At 44.2% G+C, this 26,125-nt stretch overlaps 1 protein-coding gene across 1 annotated transcript in view; it reads right to left on the reverse strand.

Annotated features, from left to right (window-relative positions):
* Positions 1-304: 304 nt before the first annotated feature.
* Positions 305-26,125, reverse strand: part of ARHGEF5 (Rho guanine nucleotide exchange factor 5) — a 48,211-nt gene continuing 22,390 nt past the window's right edge. The window contains exons 4-15 of the mRNA XM_048516286.1: positions 21,116-21,180; positions 19,730-20,001; positions 17,346-17,506; positions 15,164-15,316; positions 13,545-13,674; positions 11,412-11,486; positions 10,101-10,190; positions 8,808-8,959; positions 8,055-8,216; positions 5,710-5,780; positions 4,164-4,268; positions 305-972 (exon numbers count right to left, since the gene is read on the reverse strand). Of these exons, the coding sequence (XP_048372243.1) occupies positions 818-972; positions 4,164-4,268; positions 5,710-5,780; positions 8,055-8,216; positions 8,808-8,959; positions 10,101-10,190; positions 11,412-11,486; positions 13,545-13,674; positions 15,164-15,316; positions 17,346-17,506; positions 19,730-20,001; positions 21,116-21,180 (1,591 nt within the window). The 3' untranslated portion in view covers positions 305-817. The remainder of the gene's footprint in view (positions 973-4,163; positions 4,269-5,709; positions 5,781-8,054; positions 8,217-8,807; positions 8,960-10,100; positions 10,191-11,411; positions 11,487-13,544; positions 13,675-15,163; positions 15,317-17,345; positions 17,507-19,729; positions 20,002-21,115; positions 21,181-26,125) is intronic.

Raw genomic sequence — 26,125 nt, forward strand, 5'->3', positions numbered from 1 at the left:
AGGCTCATCAGGCCCATGAGCGAGCTGAAGCAAAGCCTCCGTTGCTCCTTGCAAGCCCGGCCTGATCTGGAGCAAGAAGTGGGGAGAGATTGCCTCAGTGGGCTTGTGGGCCTGATAAACCCTCCCAAGGCAGCCACCCCACCCTGCTGTGGACTCATTAGCCCAGTGCCATTCTGATACCAATCAAGGCCGCCACACACAACCAGGATCCAGTCTGACCAAGTCACATTCATGTCACCTCTAGCCCTCATAACAAATGAGTTCGACACCCCTAATTTAAGGCCAGGAAAAATTCACTCACTGATGACCAGGGATACTTCTGTCCTTTATATACACATGCAGAAAATTTGGCAATTAAGACAACTGAAGTATTTCTCTGTAATAATACCTACCAAAGACGACTTCTTTTTTTTTTTTTTTTGCATTTCTGTAGTGCCTTTCCCCCCAAGGAATTTAAAACATTGAAATTCTAATATTTTAGCCTCACTGTTTTGGTGAGGTGGGTAACCCTCCCCATTTTGCAAACCAAGGAGCTGAGGCAGAGTTTCCAGGCGAGGAGTTCATATGGAGTCAAGGGATCTCCCAAAGTCCTGACGTTCACCGTCTTTCTTTCAGGCAAAAAAGGAAAGACACTTTTGCCTCTTGTAATTCATATGAAGGGAATCTGTCCGTGAGTTCATTTTTTCCCCTTTCTTTGCCAAGTAATATTTCCCTTATAAGCATATCAAACATTGGCTTTTGCAGAGATATCTTTTCTTAAATGCAGCCGTGTCCATTTTGAGCAGGAGAGTGTGTCTGATGTTGGGAAGAAACGGTCTTATTTCCTGCGAAACACTTGTTGCTTGGCATTCTTGACACGCTGTTCTTCTTTCAGGTTCATCTGGCGGGCATGCCTGCTGGAGATGAATTCCATCTGCTCAGAAGGGAACCAGCCTCTCTCGCCATCTGAGAGCTTCACTCCTTCAATCCATCCTGCAGAACGGGACATACACAGAGAAACTTACACCAGAGGGTAGATTTATAAAGACATACATGTAAGTCACATACCTGGGTAGACCTGTGACTACTCTAACCAGAGGTGGGATCCAGCAGGTTCTCACAGGTTCCCGAGCGTAGGTTACAAATTATTTGTGTGTGCCGAGAGGGGGTTACTAATTGGTGATTTTTTGCCATGTGATTTTTGCCTTAGTTACACCCCTCCTCTCAGCAGTAGCGTGCAGAAGTTGAAGCAGTCTAGCAGGAGGTGCACCGGCATGCGTGGCAGCCTGCGCCTGCGTGCATTCGTTTCCCGCCCAAGGACCGGGGCAGCAGCTGCGTTCTTGCCACAGCCCCGCCCCCGGAATGCCCGGCCACGTCCCCGTTGTGCCCCGCCCAGCCCCATTGGCGCTACGCCACAGTTTGAATCCCACCACCATGGGAACCTGTTACTAAAATTTTTGGATCCCACCACTGCTGGTGTGTAAGAAAACTGTCTCCTTACAACAGTGGTTCTCAACCTTCCTAATGCCGCGACCCTTTAATACAGTTCCTCATGTTTTGGTGACCCCCAACCCTAACATTTATCCATTTTACAGATGGAGAACACTGATGCAGAGAGTCTTAGGCCACCCCTGTCAAAGGGTTGTTCAACCCCCCCGGATTGAGAACCACTGCCTTACAATTTTGGCAAGATGCCAGAGGTGACTGTACTATCCCCAGGTAAGGGAGCAAATTTTGGGGATGAGTAGATAGCCATTTGGTTTGGCACCTCAATCCTCATCCCCAGTTGTAACCCTAGTTTGGAAGTTAATGTTGATTTCTGTAGGGCTTACTTTCAGGGAAGCTTACATGGGATCAGGCTTCAGGTCTGCGTTTGCTCATCTTTGTCCTATTTCTCTGTTTATCATCAGCATTTAAATTCTAAGCTCTTTGGAACAGGAGAGATATCTCCTTTTCTAATGAAATTTTGTACAGTATTGAAGCTGTGCAGATGATAAATGTCTTGGTTTGGCTCTGGCCAGTGCTGGCATGTTCCCCAGATATGATGTGTACCTTTCTTAGGGCAGTAAAATAGCTTGAACCAGCACTGGGGAGACAATCTACTCCATTATATACTTTAGTCCCAAGTAAGGCAAGTTATTCCATTCTGTGTTTTCTTTTTAAGAGTATGATTGGTGTGATTGGTGTTTGGAATATGCTGCCACAGGAGGTGGTGATGGCCACTAACCTGGATAGCTTTAAAAAGGGCTTGGACAGATTTATGGAGGAGAAGTCAATCTATGGCTACCAATCTTGATCCTCCTTGATCTCAGATTGCAAATGCCTTAGCAGACCAGGTGCTCAGGAGCAGCAGCAGCAGCAGAAGGCCATTGCTTTCACATCCTGCATGTGAGCTCCCAAAGGCACCTGGTGGGCCACTGCGAGTAGCAGAATGCTGGACTAGATGGACTCTGGTCTGATCCAGCAGGCTAGTTCTTATGTTCTTATGTTCTTATTATTAAAATATAACAATATGAAATCAGAACCAAAGGAGGGAAGGCAGTGTGGTGTAGCCTGATCATGCCATATGTTAAAAGCTAAGCAGGATTGTTACTTGGAAGGGAGATCAAGGAAGTCTCTGCAGAGGAAGGCAGTGGTAAAGCACCTGTGCTTCTCAATTCCTTTGAAAGCCCCATTCTGGGGTCACCAGAAGTCAGCTATGACTTGACAGCACTTGGCACACCATCAGAACTGGTACACAGAGCAAAAAAGCACATTCTCTGTGTTCAACTCCTACAGGCAACTGAGAGGATGTAGTTAAATGGAGAGGGGGCGAACCCTTCTGTAACAAACTGCAGAGGAAATGTTAATTTAAGAGTGCAGGTCTGTCAGAGGCTTCCTTGCTTACATTCAAAGTGAGATATAAGAGGTTTTAGGAACAGGAGAAGCCACCTGATTGGTTGTGGCATCCTGCACTCTGGCTAAAAGCTTGATGATGCATGAAGGAAGTGGATATCTCCCTGTGAAGAAGAATTTCAGAGGCGTTTGGATGTTCAATTCCTGGAGTTAAGAACTATCAGCCTTGGCTGTACCTTAAAACATATAATCTCTGAGAAGAGTAATCGCAGTTGGTGGGGTGAATATGGCTTGCTCTACTTTGTGACAGCTGTGAGCTGTGTGTTGAAAGCAAATTAATATTCAGGCTGAGTGAACTGGTGGAGGGTTATTGAGAGGCTCAGGCTGAGAGCCCTATATATAACCAAGGAGGGATATAACCAAGAAGGGATAGATCTTCCAGGCAGAGGGAAGAAGAATCCTTAGGATCAGTAGTCTGGTGATTAGGGTTTTGCTTTATTTTTCTCCGGAAGGAGCAATTTATGTTTTATTTTATGGTTTTCTAACAAAGTGAGGCTTGTGAGGGTACTGAATATATTTACCAGCTTCTGTTAAACCCTAAATGTAATCCATTAGCCAGAACATCATAAGTAACTGGTGCTCGGGAGCAACAGCCGCAGAAGGCCATTGCTTTCACATCCTGCAGGTGAGCTCCCAAAGGCACCTGGTGGGCCACTGCGAGTAGCAGAGAGCTGGACTAGATGGACTCTGGTCTGATCCATCTGGCTTGTTCTTATGTTCTAACTGTACTATCTGGGAAACATAACATCAATATTACATGTATGCCAACTGAGAACTGAAACTGACAAAATGTATTAAGTCTGAGTCTGAAAACCAAATACTGAATCTCTGTGCCTAAGCTCTCCTGTATATATTTTTCTTCTGGGCACAAAAGTCACAAGTTATTTATCTCCCTTTCCCATCTTCTCTCTGTTAGACAAATCTTTGATTTTGTTTGAGTTTTAAATCTGCCTCAGTATTATTTTGTGGGCCTTATTAAGGGGTTTGACTAGAAAGGCTAAAACAACAGGCATCCCTCACCTTCTTGGTCAGTTACAGAATTGTGAGAAAGTGCTTCAGTTTCACCATACACTACCATTTCTTAAGGACCTCTATCCTTGAGGGAAAAAGGCAGTAAAAAACTGGCAAGACAGGTCAGTGAGTGGTTTCCCTGCCTGAAGAAGTTAGGAAGGTGAAGGGGTCCATCGCATCTTCCATGGGTTATGGGCTGCCAGGTCATCATCTTCTAGCTCTAAAATTCTGCCTCTTTCCCCTCTTCCAACTGCTTCATCATAACAGAACCCACTCACCATCAATACTTTGCTGCAAGACCATAACGATATCTGCCTTCTCCAGAGCCAGTTCATCATTCTCACGGGCTTTGTATGACTTCATACACTGAACCTGAGGCGCATCTGAGAAAGTATGATAGGAACAAAGAGATAGTAGAAGAAGCCTTGTTGTTAAAATCATGAATATGTTTTTTTTAAAAAAACTGTAGTTATGAATATGAGTTGCACTAGAATCTTGCACCCTGAAGTCCTAACCCACACATGCGTCAACTAGGCAAATTTGCAAATATCTATTTATTTTGTGTAATTCTGTTCCGTGTTCTGAAGGTTTCTGGACAGCGTCTGTCATGCTTTCACAATCTTAAAGACTGGAAGCTTGCATATCTCCCTTTCCCTTTTTAGGAAGCTGATTTGTGGGATGAAGCCTTGTATGCACAGTGCCAGGGTCTGATCTTGGAATTGTGGAAAATGCCCAGCCCTGTCTTTAGGTCTCAAAATAATAGTAATTTGTATCCACCCCCCAAGTGCTGATAGTTGGGCAAACTGGCCTGTTGATCTTTAGCTTGGTTCAGTTACTCCCAAGTCCATAATTTTTGAGAAAATCTGCAACCTCCCCTGCCCTGAAGTTGGGTACAGTTCCAGAGTGAATGGGCAAGGAAGTGCCACCAGATTTAGAAGGCAGCAGTGGAACAGTATTGGAAAGGGGCGGGGCTAGTAAAATGATTGCATAATTGGTAGTCCCTGGTCTGAGACCAGGTTGTAGATGGCATAAAGGCAAGAAAAATGAGAATCGGCACTTGTGAGATACAGAAGTGAAATTCCAAACCCCTGCTCAATGCAAGATCAGCCTAAACCATCTCTGACAAGTGTTAATCCAGCTGCCTCTTGAAGACTGACAGTGAGGAGGATACCACCATCTCCCCAAGCATCTAATTCCACTGCTGAATAACTCTTACTTTTAAAAAAGTGCTAGTATCCAGCCGATTCCTTTCCGCCCATAAGTTAAACCCATTATTATGAGGCCCATCCTCTGCTGCCAACAGGAGCACCTCCCTGCCTTCCTCTTAAGGGTCAGCTTTTTGAATATTTAAATACTTAAAACATAAAACAAGTCATTTGGGGCTGATCTGAATTGAGATCAAACAAGCTGGTTTTAGATTAACTCATTCTGAAATGAGCTCGGGCAAGTTACTCATTGTTATTTTTATAGCTTCTGCAAAATGTGACTTTGTTCGGAGCAACAGTTTCTGCATTTAAGAGACTCGTGTTTATAAACAGAAACAGTGTTGTGATCTTTGTTTGAATAGATCCTGTTGCTTCAACACTTTTTTTTTTTAATTACAAGAAAATCTGGAATCTGGATTCGCATTTTAAAGCTGATATTTATTCGTGTTGGATGCTTTTAAAGAAAAGATGTGGGGTTTCATTGTTCAGAACTGAAACTTCCTTTGGAAAATTGGGAGTCGAGAAGAGAATTTCCTGAGCAGCTGTAAATGGGGGGGGGGGGGAGTAATGAACCTGTTCTATGAGTTATTTTTCAATTGTAGTTCTTAAGAAGTTTTACCGGAGTCATCTAAAAGATCAGGCTCTGCTTGCTGTGGCGAAAGAGCAGAAATCCACCGCAGTTTTTCACTCCTAGAAAATAGGGGGGAAAAAAACCAAGTAGTGGTAAGGATAGGAATGCTTAAGGATGTGTTTACTGGTTATTCTTGATAGGTGAGTGTAGTATGTTTTTATCCCACCCTTCCACCAAGGAGATTAGGATGGCATTCTTTGGCTTCTCCTCCATTTACCCTTTCAATAATCCCATGAGGTGTGTTAGGCAGCAATGGGTATAATTAGCCCAAGATCACCCAGTGAATTCCATATCTGATTGGGTCTTCTAGATCCTAGTATTACGCTCTGACCACTAAACCAGGCTGGTCCTCAATTCCAAGACAATGGTAGGATACTGCAAGCCAGTATTTGCTTAAGCCACAAATCGGCGAACTAAAGCAAATTATCATTCTTTCCCCCATGTCATCCAGTATGGGAATAGGTCATGATGGGTAGACTTGTTGTTCTGTTTTAAGCAGTAAAAAGAGCAAGAACCTAGGAGGAACTTAAAGACTAACAAAAAAAATTGGCAGGGAAATTTTGTTAGCCTTTGTGAGTCGCGGAAGCTCATACCCTGCCTGAAATGTTGTGAGTCTTTAAGATGCGACTGGACTCTAGCTCTTTTTAACCACTTTTAAGGCCTTTTTTAAAAAAAAAGACTCAGTGCCGTTTACATGATACAAGAAAAACAATTCAGTTAAAACAATTCCGGTAATGCTGTATATTTTGGGAACTGCAAAGGATCCATTAAAGGAGGTCAGGAGGATTACTGAATTGGATCCTGGGGAGGGTCGCCATCTCCCAGTGGGCCCAGAGATCTCTTAGGCCCCTTCTGCATATGCAGAATAATGCACTTTCAATACACTTTCAATGCACTTTGCAGCTGGATTTTACTGTGTGGAATGGCAAAATCCTGCAAACAATTGTGAAAGTGGATTGAAAGTGCATTATTCTGCATGTGCGGAAGGGGCCTTAGAATTACACCTTCTCTCCAGGCTGCACAGGTCAGTTCCCTGGACAAAATGGTTGCCTTAGAGGGTGGACTGTAAGGTATTATATCCTGCTGAGGTCCCTTCCCACCCCAAATCCTGCCTTCTCAAGGTCCAACCCCCCAATCTCCACATGGTAATAGGCTAAGGTGACCAGATTGTCACCTTTTTAAACTGGAATGGGGGGCGCGCATGCATGCGCGTGCAGTTGCAGGAGCGCACTGCCTTCTGGGGCACTCCCAGTTCTTAACTTTAGTTCTTTAGTTCTTTAGTTCTGGGGCACTCCCAGTTCTTAACTTTAGTTCTTAAGAACTAAAGGGGAGCGCCCCAGAAGCCAAAATCAGGACAGTTAAAAAACCCCGCGGGACAGATTGGTTTAAGGCGGGACTGTCCCGCCAAAAGCGGGACGTCTGGTCACCTTATAATAGGCTAATTGAAAAGGTAATTGTGGGAATGAGTATGCATAACCTCAGTGGGCACATCTACACTAGACTCTAAACCAGTGATGGCGAACCTATGGCACGGGTGCCAGAGGTGGCACTCAGAGCCCTCTCTGTGGGCACGCACAAACAGAGTTCATCATGTGGGGGGGAAATCCCCCCCCCCACATATCGGGCTCGATTATTAGCATTAAACCCAACACCAAGTTTTGGGGAAGCAATATAGGTAACCCTGTTAAGCGCTGTTAAACCCTACTGATTTTCATGCAAAGAACTAAAGCGTGATCCTTTACCTGGGAGTAAGCTAAGTTGCTGGCAATGTGGCTTGCTTTTGAGTAAACCCTCCTAGGGTTGTGATTCACCCGTTCGAAGAGTTGCAGTGTTGCTTCAAAGCAAAGCCACCAACTACCACCAAGCTTACTCCCGAGTAACACACGCCTCAGAGCCAACCATTTTTTCTAAACTAAAACCTCAGTATTCCGGTTAAATTGCCGTGTTGCCACTTCGTGATAAATAAGTGGGCTTTGGGTTGCAGTTTGGGCACTCGGTCTCGAAAAGGTTCGCCATCACTGCTCTAAACTAATATAATAGTTATTCCCTTTCCACAGGAACTCTGGGAAGTGTAGTTGGGCACTAGCAATCTCTAGCAGAAAATTCTCCACAACCTCACCCAATTACCATCCTGTGTGTTTGCCTGGTGAAAGCCACAACAATTATTGTGACATGAAGGCAACATAGTTGTGTGATGTAGTCTGCTGAACATAAAAGTAGGCATGTATGGTTAGAAGGGGACAGTAGCAAAAGGTGCCTTCTGTGTCATTCTGGTGGAAGACTGTGAGAATGAAATAATAGCCAGAAAGACATATATCTTTATCTATTCTTACTGTGTTTCTGTTCGGAAGAGGAACTCCACTTTTTTCCCCTGATGGTTCTGCAGCAGGAAGAGACGGAAAACATTTTTATTTGCTCCGTGCAGTTTCATTTCACACTTTTCTCCACGTACTTCGGAGGAGGCGGCATAATCAAATACGATAAAGTGTCCATTCCTGCGACAAATAGGAAGACAGAAGCATTACAGCGGCCGAATCTTATTTCTCTGCTGAATCAAGAGAATGGCTTGCTTTTGAGTGCTTTCTGGTCTGAAGAAATCAGTCAGGATTGTGGGTTATCTTTTAACCTTTTTTTTTTGGAAATCTCTTAGAATGGAAAACCGGGTTTGATTCCCCGCTCTGCCGCCTGAGCTATGGAGGCTTATCTGGTGAACTAGATAGCCTGTGCACTCCAACACATGCCAGCTGGGTGACCTTGGGTTAGTCACAGTTCTTCTGAGCTTTCTCAGCTTCACCTACCTCACAGTGTGTTTGTTGTGAGGGGAAAGGGAAAGGAGTTTGTAAGCCCCTTTGAGTCTCTTTACAGGAGAGAAAGGGGGGATATAAATCCAACTCTTCTTCTTCTTCACTGCCAATATGACTTGTAGTCTACCATTCTACTCTGTAAAGTCTGATTCCTCTCTTCAACTTAAGTCACTCTTCTGCTGGTAGAACCTACAATGACTACTGTCAACATCTTATCCTTCCTTTTCCCTTTATTAAATTACAAAGAAGTACCCATTCACCTCCCCCACCCCCAATACTTACTCCCTGGGCCGAGAGAGAAGCAGGAAATCATTAAAGAGATGCAGGTAGATAGGCCGGGTGGTGAGTTTCCACTTCAAGCTCAGGTTATACTCCAGCGCTGTCAGCTCACCACGCTTCACCAGCCGCCGGGACTGAGAGATAAGTGGGAAAATCTAGAAGGAAAATAAGCATAAGTGTTACAAGTGAGGCTCATTTCTCCGTTCAACTCCAGGGCCTCCAAGCACCACATTGAAGGGTACTTTCTTCTCCCAAACTATAGGTGGAGATGTCTAATCTTGTCACTGATGCTAGAGAGATAATTGGAATGGAAAAGAGAAAGAGACGGGGGACACAACGTTCTTGCTTCCTGATTAGCCTACTAAATATTGTGAGCAGTTACAAACATTTAAAGGTAACGGTGCAAGAACTGAGTCATTACTGACCCATGGGGTGACATCACATCACAACATTTTCTAGGCAGACTGTGTCTATGGGGTGGTTTGTCATTGCCTTCCCCAATCATCTACTAGGTCAGGGGTAGGGAACCTGTGGCTCTCCAGATGTTCAGGAACTACAATTCCCATCAGCCCCTACCAGCATGGCCAATTGGCCATGCTGACAGAGGCTGATGGGAATTGTAGTTCCTGAACATCTGGAGAGCCGCAGGTTCCCTACCCCTGTACTAGGTGCTGGGTACTCATTTTACTGACCTGGGAAGGATAGAAGGCTGAGTCAACCTTGAGCTAGCTACCTGAAACTGACTTCTGTCAAGATCGAACTCCAAGACTTCCTTGTTGGCCCCATTTTCTGAGCTTGCACCAGCCCTCGCACTGTATTTCCATCCTGGGGTGGGGGGGTGGGGATATTATGCCTTTGACACTCCTAAGACACAACCCTAGATAATCATAGCATGAGGCTTGGAAGCCTCATAACATCAGATTCATGGAGGCTTAACAAAAAATGGAATGACCACAAAATGGCAGCCCGGAATTGTTTCTGGGGAGTCAGTGCGAACCGGGGGGGGGGGGGGGGTGAAAGCATTTTGCAAACGTTTTCAAAACATTTTAAATGTCTTCTATGGAATGAGCCATTGTGTTGCCTTGCATGTTTATTAGAGATTTGTTTAAAAGAGAAGATTGGTAATGATCAGTCTTCACTGAAAGGCCTACATTCTGTTATTCTCACCCATTACTAAAATGTGCATTTTCTTGATGGTTTGGGATGTATTCCAATTCTACGGACCGCTCAGTTCAAAAGGGGAAATGCTGTCATCGAGGAGGTCCACTCAGCGCCCTGCATAGCTGATTTTTTTACCTTGCATTCAAACTCCATGTTCTGACTTAAGTAGATCAACTCCTCTGTGTTCTTCATTCGCTGGACATTTTCATTGCAGTCTTTGATGAGCTGCAGAGAGGAAGATACTGTCAAGGAGGGGGGAGCTGGAGAGCAGATGGAAACTGACCCTTGAGAAATAAACAAGCATCGTTTTCATCGGCTTTGTGAGCGATCAGAAAAATCTCAGCACTCTTTTGCTTTCCTGGATTTCTGGTCAGGTGCAGAAGCATGACAAGACTTTTCTGATGGGCTTTGCAGGGTAATGCAGACGATCAGTTTACCAAGTGGTGTCAGGCATGCTGTGGTAAGCTATCGTGCTGTACAAAGTTCATCAAAGGCACAAGAGGTGGCCCCTCTATATACAGTTACAAGAGTCTGTGGAGATTCCTGTACATACCATATTTTTCCATAACTGCTGTTCATCTTCTGTCTCCCTACACTTCATGATGGTGGGGCAGGATGGAGGTGTCATGAAAGGGGAGTGGTGGCAGGACATCCTTCTAGTTAGTCAACATCTCAACTGTGTTTGTCTCCTTCTTGCCTTCGGGTATAAGGGCTGGGCATGGCCAGGGGTGCATGCTGAAGGCAAGAGGCAAAGGACTCTTAACCCTTGGATTATAGTTCATGGTTCACAGCCTGGAAGACTGATAATCAGCCTAGGACCTGCCTGGGATATAATTGTTTGCGTTGATCATTTGCATTCTATTGTTTAATTCAGCGTGGACATTATTGTCAGCTGCTTTGGGACCCTCAGATGAAAAGTGGCATAGAAATGCCTAAATAAATAGATCTGGATACTGTCGAAGGCTTTCACGGCCGGATTCAACTGTTGTGGTGGGTTTTCCGGGCTGTGTGGCCATGGTCTGGTAGATCTTGTTCCTAACGTTTTGCCTGCATCTGTGGCTGGCACCTTCAGAGGTTACACACTGTAACAGACTTCTTCTCTCTGTGATACACCTCAGAAGATGCCAGCCAAAGAAACGTTAGGAACAAGATCTATTTCCTGTTCGAACAACCCGACCCTTCTAACTTCTCAGATATCGATACTGTCAGTATATCATTGAGGGTATATCCCATCTCATTGGAAACCTGCCCATATGTGTTAAAACAGTGCAAAAACAAAAATGTAGTGAACAACAAAAAGCTGTTCTCAGCAACTGCCATCTGCATGAAGGAAGGCCCAACATTCAGAATCCGTTGAAATACTTCCTATCAACCTGAACTTTCTAGGCTCTGTTGGTTGTGGCTGAGATAGACATAGACGATGGGATGGGTTTTGGCATCCTTTACCTTCTCAAGAGCATCATACGCCTGAGTTGCTTGGACTTCCTCGTCAGCACCAGGCCGTGTTCTTTTCAGTATGTTCTGAGAAATGGGCACAAAAGGCATTTGGTAAGGGGAACAGCAAAGCAATGTAACCGGGTAGCAGTCATACATCTGACACCTCAATCAATTCAATTGAGCTATGACCTGTTCTCAGAAAATGAGATGATTTAGTTCACAGGTGTCAAACTCGTGGGATTCCCAGGGGATGATGGGAACTGTAGTCCATAACATCTGGAGGGCCGTGAGTTTGACACCTATGATGGTTCATAAACTAGAGTCTATTGGCCATGCTGGCAGGGGCTGATGGGCATTGTAGTCCATGAACATCTGGAGACCCACAGGTTGCAGACCCCTGGACTAGACTGAGGCAGGTGAAAACTACAACAATCTGACCCTTTGGCACAATTAGCTGTTATGTAGAACCGAAGCTGCTCAGGATGAGCTCCAGGTGAGCATTGCAGTGACCATCAAGTTGTTCAGATAAGGAGTTTGCTTTGTTTTCTGTCAGTGGAGCTGGAGGCAGACGAGCTTCCCTGATTGCTGCATCTGTGCTAAAGTTGTCAACATGCTTAATTAAGGCAAATGCTGCCATTCTTGGGGGGAAAAAAGAGTTGGTTTTTATTCCCTGCCTGTTTCTCTACCATAAGGAGTCTCAAACCATGTCCAATCCAGTCCAATCCAAAAACCTTTATTAGGTATAACATCCAGGAAATATCGAACATTTCAGATACATTAAAAGATCACTGTTACACATCTTGTAAAACACGAATTAAAAATGTAGCAACTGCTTCCGAGATTTCTGCATTAGAATTGTTCAGGAGCTTCAACATTTTTAATTTGTCAGAAAGAAGCATAAATCCTGATGGCAATAAAGCTCTCAAGTCAGTTCTAATGTTGTTATGCTTCGAACAATAAAGCAGAATATGGGAAATTGAGTCCGTTGTATAGGGACAATACTAACAACAATGCTCCCTTTGTGGGATGTTAAGGAAACGACCTTGAAGAAGGGAAAGCGTTACACCTTGCTCTTGTCATGACCCATCTACACTTATAATTGACAAGCTGTTCTAAATATACAGCAGGACTAGATTTCTGGGGTATAATCCCAAAGTATAGGGGGGAGCAAGAGTTTTGTCCTATACTCAGGAGAAATTGGTATTCATGATCATATAGTCTGGTCTTTAGACGATAAGACATCTCCATGGCGGTGAGCATATGAAGAGACTCCAATGTCACAATTGCCTCCCCCCCCCACCCCACCCCCCAGAACAGGCATCTTGTGGATTGGTGGTGCTGAGAAATTCCTGAGAGATCTGTGACTGGCCCAAGGCTGCTCAGCAGGCTTCATGTGGAGGAGTGGAGAATCCAACCTGGTTCTCCAGATTAGAGTCTGCCTCTCTTAACCGCAACACCACACTGGATTATAGAACAGTGGCAGCAGATAAGTTTTCCATACAAAAGGCACAGGATTCTGTACCTAACCTTTCACTCAAAATGGAAACCAGAAGGGCTGGGAAAGACCTCTTGCTAAGAGTGAATCTCTCCCTTTGGTGCACAAAAGATACTTGAGTTGTACGTGGCAAAATGCCACTTGAATACATTTGTAAGAAGAGTTTTGTTGCAATTAATACGAATAGTGGCGTAGGAGGTTAAGAGCTCATGTATCTAATCTGGAGGAACCGGGTTTGATTCCCAGCTCTGCCGCCTGGGCTGTGGAGGCTTATCTGGGGGATTCAGATTAGCCTGTACACTCCCACACACGCCAGCTGGGTGACCTTGGGCTAGTCACAGCTTCTCGGAGCTCTCTCAGCCCCACCTACCTCCACAGGGACACGTTTGTTGGCTAGAGGGGAAGGGCAAGGAGATTGTAAGCCCCTTTGAGTCTCCTGCAGGAGAGAAAGGGGGGATATAAATCCAAACTCTTCTTCTTCTTCTCTAAAAGCCAGAGTCCCAATTCTTACGCAGTCCCTGCTTACGCTATTAATTCCCAAGGAAATTACCATGTAATGATGATGTATGTTATTCATGATTCTCATTAAGTTTTAGACAGCGGTTGACGTATGGAGCAGTGAGTCATGTGTATCCTGAGATCCTTACCTGGAGGAGGAGCTTAAGCCGTGTGATACGCTGGAATGGCAGGATGAGGAAAGACTTGAGGGAGAGGCGCTGACAAATTGGGTCACTTTCCAGCTTCTCTAAGACTTGTTGGAAGGCAGGAACGCCATTCCTGCCAGAGAGAGGAAGGAACAGATGAGAGATATCTTCCTACACATGTATGGTTTTTGTGTTCTTCTGCAAGCAGTCTGGTTGTGACACAGAGGTGGTCCTCAGTTCCTGCCTGTATGTCTAACTCTCTTCTGTTGCCATTTTCCTAGTATAGAAAGTATACCAGAGGCAAGACTATACTGTCCATGGACACGTATCATAGTGCACCCTAGAGTGGCAGTATCTCAAAATGTGGCTTTGATATACCCAATCTACAGCAACACATTCATTATTGCTTGACCATTGCAGGAATGTCCTCTTTTCTCTCTTTTATTAAAAAACTTGTGTGTTGAACATGCTAAACTACCCTGTTTCTCCGAAAATAAGACATCCCCTGAAAATAAAACATACCAGAGGTTTTGCTGAAGTGCTAAATAGAAGGCATTCCCCAAAAGTAAGACGTACCGGTAGCAAAGTTTTTGTTTGGAATCATATGCGCCCCCAAACCCCTCCCCCTTCCTGCCTCGCCAGGCCCCACCCCAACAGACTGGTTTGTGATGACAACTACTGTACAGTATATAATAAATGTTCATTTTTTTTGTTCAACAATAAATGTGAATTCTTCTTCATGGAAAAATAAGATATCCCCTGAAAATAAGACGTAGCGCATCTTTGGGAGCAAAAATTAATATAAGGCACTGTCTTATTTTCGGAGAAACAGGGTATGTAGGTGCAGCCAATGAGATTGTGAGGAAATTGGCATGGCTCCTGGCATTAATTTCTGCATGCCTTCATAGCTACACATGTGTTGTAAACAAACATTTTTTAAAAAGGGAAGCATTTTCCTGCGAAACAACCTGAATTGTTTTCATGGGCTCAAATCACTTCCTGATCGTGTAAATTGCACACATGTGTCTGGGAAAAAGGGCAATGGGTTCATTTATAATTGCTGCAATTCATTATAAATATGCTGTGCAGAATCCACCATTGTTATCCTAGCTGAGTGGGAGAAAGTGATCTCAAGTTGCAGCCAACTTGTGGCAACTTTGCATGAGGTCTTCAAGCCAAAGGCTCATTCCGCACATGCAGAATAATGCACTTTCAAACTGCTTTCAGTGCTCTTTGAAGCTGTGCGGAATGGCAAAATCCACTTGCAAACAGTTGTGAAAGTGGTTTGAAAACGCATGTGCGGAAGGGGCCTAAGATCTAACAAAGGAGGGTTGCCATTGCTTGGCTCTGTGTGGCAACCTTGGACTTCCTTGGCAGTTTCCCATCCATGTACTAACTAGCACTGACCCTGCCTACCTTCCAAGGTCTGACTGTTTGGACTAGGATGGGCTATTGGGTTGCTCCATGTAATGGTAACATTTTATTGCAAATGTATTTCCTTGAAGAAAACATCTCTGGAGACACTCAAGGGGAATGCCTTAAATCAATGGTTCCTAAAGACAGATTGTACGGAGCCGTGCAAAGGACCAAATCAGAGAAGAGGCCATGACAAGATTACTTACAGTAGTCTCCGAAAGGTTTGCTCCTGGTATGTCTGGTTTGTCACGTATGGCAGGTAAACCCGGCGAAATTCTGGCGCATGCTTCAGAGCTACATCACACACGTTGAAGGTGAACATGTTCTCCTCAAGCTTCTCCTCCAAGTCAAAGAGGAAACTGCAGGAATGCCCCACGGAATCATGAAAGAAAAGCAGAATACTGTTACTACCCTATTTCCCTGAATATAAGACATCCCAGGAAAATAAGACGTAGTAGAGGTTTTGCTGAAGTGCGAAATATAAGGCATCTCCCAAAAGTAAGACGTAGCAAAGTTTTTGTTTGGAAGCATGCCTGACAAACAGAATACAGAAATATAAGACATCCCCTGAAAATAAGACATAGTGCATCTTTAGGAGCAAAAATAAACATAAGACACTGTCTTATATTCGGGGAAACATGGTAGCATAGAGGACTTATGTCTCTATTCCCTGTTGTCTGTGAAACATTGAAGCATTGATTCAATGCAGAACTCAAAAAAGGGGGGAAATCACATAATGGCGGCCAGGAATCTTCAAGGAGGTGAGTGTGAACAAAGCGGGGGGGGGGGGGGGGGGTTTAAAATGTTTTAGGAGATTTGTGTAGAAAGTAGAGGTCCTAATAATGGGGTCAGTGGGGATTTTGCCACTGGAGATCTGATTGGCTGTGCAGATTAAAAGGCATCCTGTAAAACAAAACTTCTGCCTAAAATGTCGAAAAGTTACTATTGGGGTTATTCATATCCTCACTGCTAGTCATGTTGTGGTTGGCTCTGCCCCTGGCTGCAGCTGTTTTGTAGTTGCGCCCACCACTATGTGCCATAATTCCAAAGAGGCTAGCATGCTCACAACAGTCAGGGTGCCCTGTACTGTGGCATTTGTTTGCAAGCTGATTGTTTTGTACACACAATATAATACAGTTGCAGCAATTGTGTATTAAACAGTGACGCATAGTTACAGCCACAGAGAACTTGTGTGTGCGATCCATGTGTGTGACTCACTTCAATTGCGGTGCAATTCATGTGTGACTGTTATTGACTTTAGATGGAGACTGCAGTCATGAGTCTAACATGTTCTTGCCTGGGGGGGTATTTGGTTCAGGAGGTTGTGATGACAGGACGTGTATAAGGTAATTTTTGGTAGCTGGGTTGGGATGTTCTGTTTATTTAATAAACATTCGTTATTTATTTTAATTATGTATATCCCATCCCATTTGACAAAAGGCATTCAAAGCAGGCATGCAACCAAATAGAAAGTTATCATGCATAAGAAAACGTGAAGCATATTAACATGAAAAAGGAAATTTGTTTCCATCATGGAATATAAACAAAGAGACTGGAATTCAGGTTTTGTGCCGAAACAGTGACAGTTTTATAGGCTAGAGATAATTTTTTACACCATAAAATGAAGGATTTAGATTTATTGTCCAAGATGGCTAAATGCACACTCCCACACTTGCGGCTACACACAGCTAAGAAAACTTTATTAGCCTCCCCCCCAAATTATTCAAGAGGAAGTGGCAAAATTAACTGATTCTTGCCTCCTGCTACAGGACACTTAAACCGCTGAAATTCTGATCTGGAAAATCATTGTGGAAGTTTGCAGTGGGAGAGAGGGCTAAAGCACTTCCCCTTTAAGAGCTCTTAAGTTTTCCTAGTGTGGTTGGATCCAGACTGGTAGGTGGACTAGATCAGCCCTTGGACTGATCCAGATGCATGTTCTGTTGAAGCAGCGGATTTACTCGGAGTAGACCACCTTGTAGGATGCAATGTAGACAAGAACTGATAGACACACAGTCACCAGTGCAGTACACTTTTTATTGCTATCTACTAACAAAGTGCTTCGCCAGACCACAGGTGTTTTTAGGCACACATCACACTGCTGTCTGTGCTAACTATATACAAAAGTGGTACCAATCAGGTGCCCTCACCTTATCAGGTTTGCACACGGTACAAGCTGTGCACTCGGTACTAATCTGCACACGGCACCTGTTAGACGGAGGGTCCAGCTGTCATTTAGATTTTGCTCATCTAAACATTTACACATGCTCTGACATGTTCAGAGTCCAATAGCTGTAAATGGACAAGCAGCAGCTACTGATGTTTTGTCCTGGATCATTCAGCGCTAAAATGGAAGCATCAGCTGCAGAGAATAGAAAGGCCAACACTCACTTGGCACTAACGTCCCGGACGTCCTGCAGGCGGGAGAAAAGCCACTGTTTGTCTTGATTTGACAGGACAGCCTGGAGTTCTGAGGAATGCTGGAAATGGTCCACAGCTACGTTTAAGCTCCGCAGGTACGAAGCCTCTGAAGCGATCAGTTCAAACTTGGCCTGCACGTGAGCAAGGGAAGAACAGATCTTTAAAGCACGGAACATGTCTCAGAGCGGTGCATGGTTTGGAACAGAGGAAGATGGAAAAGGAAGTCCTCAGCAACTGAAAGATGGGCGGGGGAGGCTATATTTGCCGTTCCTGGTGGGAGCCAAATGTTTCTGCTCACAGAGCATCAGACGAGATGCCTGAAGCTCCAAAATAATCCATCAAAATATGCAGATGGATAATCACACTCTACACTGAAAGGGGGGGGGGAAGTATTCAAACTTAGAAGTCAAAACTTCTTCTGTTCAAACCTGCCCATGTTAGAGTTGTGCGCTGCTATCTTTTCACCCCACCCCCACAATTTGTTCTTTTCTAACTTCTCTTGAATTTACCACCTTTCAGTTACTTCAACCATATGGCTGTTTTCTGTGTTCTTTATACCAAACTGCAGACCTGTGGATGACAATTTTATGTGCAGTTACTAGGTTCAATGGACTTAGTGACACTTCTGTGTGAGCATACATATATTTGGGATGTCGCTTCATGTAGCAGAGCTGTTGGTATGGTAGGCTTCCAGCAGTGCAAGAGTCCCAAAAACTTTTTTAAAAAACCACCACCCTACCTGAAAATCAACTATAGGGAAAAGCAAAGGTATGCTGTGGAAAACATGGCATATCTCCAATCCTGGGGCTGCTGGTGTAAGGAGGCTAAATGGGTGGTGGAAGCCAACTAAAGTCAGCTAAGGGTTAAGTGCCTTGAGGAGGGCAAATCTACCTGTGGAAGTCCGCACATCTCCAGAGGGGAATTTGCGCCTCTCCCCACCCCCACCCCCCAGATTGTGCTGTTAAGGTGCTACAGCATAAAAACAGGAGGTTTAGCTGTGCCTAATATTAAATCACATTATCAAACTGTGGAAACTTGTATGGATTTCTGATTGGATTAAAAATTCAGACCAAAGAATTACAAAATTAGAAACAAGAGATTTGAAAGCAGGAATACATAGTTATCTGTGGAAGGAAAAGTAGGACCAGAAGAAAGATCTGATCAGAAGAGATCCCTGTGTAATAAGGAGAGGACTTTTTGGAATATGAACTAAAACATATACAAGATTAAGTCCCCCAGTCTTACCTCTGAAATCTCCCATGGAAGCATATTACAACAGAGAGACAAGAAAGAATAATGGTAATATAATCTATAATGAAAGGATCAATTTGCAGGGCAAAATTCATGCATGGTCAGAGACAAAAGAAGAAAAGAGAATACAATGGGTGATATATTTTAATATCGGCATCTACTTTTTGAATACTAGTTTATATATTTAAAAAAACAGACTAGCAAAGTTTTATTCTTGGTATAACATTTGTGTGTTATTAGTATTAGTGTATTAGAATAAAACAACATAAGGGTGGGGAAGCAGCATGGTTTAGTGCCAGGGGTCTGCAACCTGCGGCTCTCCAGATGTTCATGGACTATGAATCCCATCATCCTCATGGGATTTGTAGTCCATGAACATCTGGAGAGCTGTAGGTTGCAGACCCTTTAGCCTCATCTTGTCAGATCTCAGAAGCTAAATTGGGTCAGTGCTTGGAAGGGAGACCTCCTAGGGCAGGGGTAGGGAACCTGCGGCTCTCCAGATGTTCAGGAACTACAATTCCCATCAGCCTCTGTCAGCATGGCCAATTGGCCATGCTGGTAGGGGCTGATGGGAATTGTAGTTCCTGAACATCTGGAGAGCCGCAGGTTCCCTACCCCTGTCCTAGGAAGACAATGGCAATGGCAAACCACCTCTGCTTCTTAATTGCCTTGAGAACCCACCAGGGGTCACTATAAGTCAGCTGCAACTTGACAGCACTTTAAACGCAAACATACAAGACAACATAAACTTTGCATTGCTGTTGTGCTGTTTTATCAATCTGCATTGTGTAATTCTCTTTGCCAGCAAACACCTCTGCCTGCGGGCTTCGATCCAGTGATGCACAAGTGGAAACATAAACAGATTTAGGGCAGTTCCACTTGCTCAAGGTCACGTGCGACACCTAGCACTTTCCTCCCTATCTATTACAGTGTCCAGAAGTTTGTTGTATGTGACCTTGCACAAAAGCGGATGCCGTAAGTTTGAATTAGCACAAGCAGCTATTGCAGAGGGGGTTTTCTTCTCCTGCATTCCCACTTGTGTGGGAGCTCTAATGAAAGTCTAAATTTGTTGCTGGATCCATCCCGTAATCTTTATCCGTTACCTCTTGCAACTTCTGCTCCTCGTGAGTCATGCTTAGGAGCATGGTGCTCCCTCGGACCATGGGGATATCTTGCCAGAGGGATGCGCTGGAGGAGACGGACAGGCGTTGTAAGCAGGAATCTTGGGAAGAGAGAACTTTCCTTCGTAATTTTGGGGAGCTTCGAAATCCTGGGGATACTTGTTCTAGTTCTTCAGACAAGGAATCAGCTCTCTTCTGGTTTTGAATGGCTTTGTTCAGTGCAACATCACTATATTCCTGATAGAGCAGCCGTGCTGTGAAGAAAAAGCATCAGATCTGACATGTTCTGAAGTGGTGTGTTGGGCCTACAGTCAAATGGTTTCCACATGGGAACATCTGGAACAGCTGCTGCTAATACAGCATATCCATAATGGGGCTTCCACATGACAGGTTTTCCTGCCTCTGTCTCTCAACAGCAGCCATCCCCCCAAGCCATCAGGGCTTTTCAAGATTATTTTAAAATTGGCCATAAAAGGACATTATTGGAACATAACATTATAATAATCTGTATACCGATTATCTAAATTCCAAGCTTCCATTTTTTTAAAAATCAAAGTTTCTGACTTCTGTTGTTGCAGACATGCCTTTTCTCTTATATCTTCACAAAGAAAAGGGTGAGACTTTTTAAAAAATCTGGGAATTTAGGGAACCTGGTACACAGGATATTTTATATTGATATAACATATTCAACGGCCAATTTAAAAGGTGGAAAGACTCCCAGGTGGGGGAATGGCAAAATGGCCTTCTGGAGAGACAAGGATAGGAAAAAATGGCTGCCCTGTAGGTGGAAATATCCGAGCTTTTCCACCTACATGGCAGCCATCCAGGCTTTGCAGCGTTCTTTCCCAAAATTTTATAGCAAAGCATGTTGAGGAAGATTGGGGGAAAGCTGGGGAAACTCCCAGGAGGTGCCAGAATGAACCACAATGGAAGGGGAAAGCCTCCTTCTCAACAGCATCAGACTCTATGTGGAAATTGCCTCAATGTGAGACATTGTTAGAATACCAGACTCAGATACGTTTCATTTCATCTATACTGTGCATGCTTTGGACAATGAACAGATTGAAAAGATGTGAGCAACCGAAAAGATGTGAGCAACCAGAAAGAATTCTGCCTGAATAGTTTCCCAACAACAAATTTAAGAAGCGCTCTGCTTGATCAGACTAGAAATCAGTCTTGTCCAGCTGATCCTGTGGCTACATGCTGTAAATTACCACTGTCCGGCATCCACCCATATTCTGTGACAGAAAAGGGACATCTCTGTAGGATGAACACGAATACCCTTCTCAAATGTTCTTCTGTCCCCATTTTGGAGTCTTTCTCCTCTACTCTAATGCCTCCAAGTCTTCTGAGGCAGGAGATACTTACATGAGTTGATCAATTTGGAGTGTCTTCTCTTGATATTCTCCACAGTTTCTGCAGATTTCTTCTCTCTGTCAGGTTAAGAAAAAACATGGTGATGTGAGTAGTATAAAAACGGGTATCTCCTCAGTGTTTGATCTAATGAGTTGCACCACCAGGTTCAGAGGCCCACTCATTACATAGAGGAAGACAGGTTGGAATTCTGAAGTATTATAGAATGAGCAATGTTTTGGGGCTCTTGGTTAGCGCTGCACCGTATTTGTGGACAATAGCCAAATAATAATAACGGCAGCCGGGAAACAACGTTCTGCAGAGGGAATGCGGACAAACATCATTTAAAAATGATGGGATCAGAAACACCTTTGAAATGGGATAAGCCGAAGCGGGTTTGCAGAAACAACCCTAGACTCTGTCACACTCCAGTTATTCAATGAAGTCCAGCTTCTCCCCTCAGACACTGTGAGCTCTTTCCCCTTCTCCCAACCTTCTGCATCTGGCAGCAGTCGCTGCTGTTGCAGCAGCTGTTGCATTGTTGCTAGGAAGAAATAGGAAGGTCTCTGTCTTCCCCACCCCTCCTCTTGGCATATGGATCGTTGCCCTAGCATTGTTCCAGATACAGTGAAACCTGGGGGTGGGGGGTGGGGAGTGGAGACAAGTGGGATAGAAGGAACATAACCAGCTGGGTGGGTGGAAAGGAAGGTGGTGTCTCCACAATAAAGAAGATCAAACCAGAGAAGACCAGGGGAGTCATAATGCATTATTTAAGGCCACCATTGAGTCATCAAGATCTGTAATTCTGAACTCAAGTTATTTCAAATTTTGACACAATCCCTGCTTGGAAGGCAGAACATGTGTTTTTGGGCCTCTTCCGCCACCTTTAAAATGTCTCTCTTCACCTTGATTTTTTCCCCCAAGATCACCCAATAAGTTGTACAACTGATGGGGTTTAACTAGGAGGCCTCTCACGAAAGCCCAGTATTCCAGATGTTACCATGTGTGGACTGAATGTTTGCAAGCCTTGCTCTGAAGCATATGCTGTGTGGTCGTGGCATTGAAAAGCATTTTGCTAGCTGAAATCTCTATAAAATTTCAAAATATCTTAAATCAACTTCCTGGCCATGGATTGAATTTTATGTGTCAACAGGAGGGTGCAAAATGGAAAATACTTGTCACTTCCTGATTCTTACAGGCCAATCACTTCGTTTCATCAAGATGTCAAGATCTGGTCTACGGTTCTTGCCAGAAGATTAATCTACACATCTAGCAGCAAACTGGCTGGCTCTACTAGAGATAAGGAAAGCCATACAGCAGAGCCACCCACAGACAACGTAGAGCTCTCTACCTGAAATGTAGAGCATGTTCATGGCCTGTAGGGTCCAGGAGCTGGATTTGCTTATAGTCGGAGACTTCAATGCCAGAACTGGCCAAACAGATCCCACTTCTCAGCTGCCTCTGACATTGTCGCCCAAAACAACACCCATTTTGCCGAGGGTATCTCAAGACTCCATAACAAACAAAAGCGGCCATGAACTCATTAATTTTTGCTCAGCAACAAATAAAATAATCCTCAATGGGAAATTTCAGCAGGACTACCCAGGCAGCTTCACACATATCTCACGTAAAGGAAGGAGCGTGATTGACTACATGATCGCCTCACCCAATCTCCTTGATTCCATATCCTCCTTTCAGGTGATAAACAGAACGGAAAGCGACCATTTACCACTGGAACTAATCATGACTCTTACCTCCCCAACGACAACTTATGCAAATCCTCAACCAAAGCCAATGCCTTCCATCCTGGCTCCTTGCACCAAATGGTCTTCTAGGTGCAAACTCGCTCTGGTTAATGCAGGGTTCGAAGGATTACTGTCAGAGTCCCTCAAAAAAATGTCTGACACTCCCTCCTTAGAAGGATCTCTGTTGGTGTATGAATCCCTATCATCTTGGATAAAGGCCACTCTTCCCAACAAGGTGCCATACTCAGCTGCAGGACAGAAAATATCCAGGTGGTTTGACGAAGAGTGCTTTCAAATGAAAGCACACCTCAGAGCCCTTCATCGTACTTTCCTAGAAAATGCGACTGCCAGATCGTATGACGAATACCAACAATTCAAAACCCAGTTCCAGAAAGCCCTGATTATAAAGAAGAGGCAATTGGTGCAAAAAAAACTGGGCTGATCTGATTGCTACAATCAAAGCCAAGAACACCAAACAATTTTGGAACCTCGTTTCCAAGGGCAGCTCTCACAACTCTACCGCATACACCTCGGCCTCCTCTATCACTCCTTCAACATGGTGGGAGCACTACAATAAAATCTTCTCTGACCCAGATTCTAATCAACCCAATGTGGAGCTACTTGCTCTTGAAGACCTGCCCAGATGGCCTCGAGTCACTTCCACCGAGGTATTCCGCCTTATTAGAAAACTCAAACATGGAAAGGCCCCTGGTCCAGATGGCCTATTCCCTGAAATCTTTACCAACTTTGCTGGAAACTGGGCTCCTATATTGGCGAAACTTTTCTCATCAATTGATAATAGCGGCCAATTACCCCAAGATTGGACCAAGGCCACTGTCGTTCCAATTTTTAAGAAAGGAAATTATGATACACCTTCCAATTACAGGCCAATCAGCCTCCTATCTATCCCAGGGAAACTGTACGCAGATCACCTCCGCGAGAAACTTCTGGAATGGGCCATTCCTGTACTTGGTCCTGAGCAAATCGGTTTCATCAAGGGCCACTCCACGTACGACCACTGTGTGATACTGAGGCACCTTGCCGAGAAATATGGAAAAACCAAGAACTCTGGACTATATGCTGCGTTCCTCGACCTGAGGAGTGCCTTTGATTCAATCCCCAGGCAACTTCTTTGGAACAAACTAAGTGCTCTGGGGATAGAGAAGCGCTTACTTCTCCTCATCCAAAGACTTTATACTGCCACCACCTGCAGCATACGTTACAATCCTACCGGCTCATATACCCCCGAAATAATTTCTAATAAGGGTGTCAAGCAAGGCTGTGTCCTTGCCCCTCTACTCTTCAACCTGTTTCTACAGGACCTTCCAAATTCTCTTCCAACCACTCGAGCTCACCCTCCCATCCTTGGCAACACTCCCTTGACCACCCTTCTATATGCCGATGACACGGTATTACTCTCGCGTACCAAGTTAGGCCTGAAGCGTCTACTCCACGCCTTCGCAGACTACTGCGAACGCAATCAACTTACAATAAACCATGAGAAGACTAAAATTGTGACATTCTCAAAAGCGTGGAAACCAGCAGCATGGTCTGTCAGTGGGAACAGAATTGACCAAGTCAAAAGTTTCAACTACTTGGGAATCCGTTTCCAATATAACCTGAATTGGACCGAGCAGTACAAGCACATCTCCCTCTCCACCAATCAGTGTGCGGCAGCAATTAGGCGGTTCTTCTACTCCCAAGGGGGTCAATGCGTCCCAGCAGCAGTGAGAGCCTTTGAAGGCAAACTGATCCCAAAAACCTTGTATGGCGCTCCAATCTGGCTAAATCATAATCTAAAGCCTCTTGAGTCTATACAATCTAGCTTCTTTCGCAAACTACTTCGAATTTCGAACAGCGTGTCATGTCTCTCTTTATGTTCGGAATTAGGTCTAAATCTTCTCGAAACACGTATATGGCTCTCCTCACTTCGATACTGGCTGCGCCTCCATTTCCGATCAGAACAGGACAGCCTAACAAAGCGAATGCTTTCGGATTCCTACCTCTCCACTTGGAGTCTTATGGTCAAGAAAAGAATTAATACGTGAGGCTTGGCTTTAGACTTCTTCAGAAACATGGGCCGAAGCGCCAAAATAGTCAAACTTCTGTCGCTAAGGCTACTTGACATTGAAAATCAATTGCTTTCTACTCAATACATGAAGGGCATTTTACCGGAGGGCTCCCACCCTCTTCCCTTCAGTAAAGGGCTACCAAGGTACTTTTACAATATATCTTCACCATATCTCCGGCGTGCCTAATGCTAGCCGACTGAATGCCCTACCTTCAGCAGTCCTGAAGCGGCAGATTTCTCCAGATCCCATACCAACAAAGAACGTGTCCCTGCTCACAAAAGCCATCGAGAACAATCGAGCACATCCTCCTAGATTGCGAACTATATACTTCATCTAGAAGACAATATATAGACCCATACACTGAGAACTATGCCAACTCACCAGACAAGGTTAAATCCTTCTTTCTGCTTTGTGATCAGTCTCCTCAGAGATCCCTAGGCGTTGCCAAATTCCTGGCGCTGGCACAGCAGATTCGTCACAGATTTTAGTTTATTTATTTATTTATTGTTTTAACTGCTGGAAATGTCCGAACCTACTTATTTTAACTTGATTCTCCTCAACCTCCCTGTTGTATTTTAAACTTATGCCAATAAAAAGGTTGATGATGATGATGATGTAGAGCATGTTCATGGCCTGTAGTCCAGGAGTGATATTGTGAGTCACATGATACAACAGCCTTGAACAGGCTAAGCTGGTCTTGGATAAGAGACCTGGGAACATTATGTATGCCTACTTGAGCTGCATGATGGAAGAAACACAGGAAATAACTGTAAATATGATGTGGATGGTCTCTCTGTCTGAACGTTCTGAGGTAAAATGTTTTGGTTTGCAGGTGGAATCCTTGATAATTGTGCCCAGTTGGCTTGGGTGAAGGTGTCACAACCAGAAATGTGTTTCCATTCAGACTAATCAAAACAAACAACCCACCTCATTCTAATATTGAAGCCTGCATACCATTTAAAGCAAGCAAACAGTTGCTATGGCCAGTCACCAGAATGCTGATCTTGTTCATATGTTTTGGAAATATCCCATTCACTGAGAACATTTCAAATTAGATCTTATGCATTCTCACACAAACGACTGGTTACCGTAATCCACATTGCCCCAAAATACCTTTAGACTATTTGAAGAATATGATTGTAAGACACAATTTAAAAATCAAATACTTGTCGTGTAACTGCCTGCCGGATATGGCCAGTGGTGGGATT

Source organism: Sphaerodactylus townsendi, linkage group LG14 (assembly GCF_021028975.2).
Source record: "Sphaerodactylus townsendi isolate TG3544 linkage group LG14, MPM_Stown_v2.3, whole genome shotgun sequence".
Classification (NCBI taxonomy): Eukaryota; Metazoa; Chordata; class Lepidosauria; order Squamata; family Sphaerodactylidae; genus Sphaerodactylus; species Sphaerodactylus townsendi.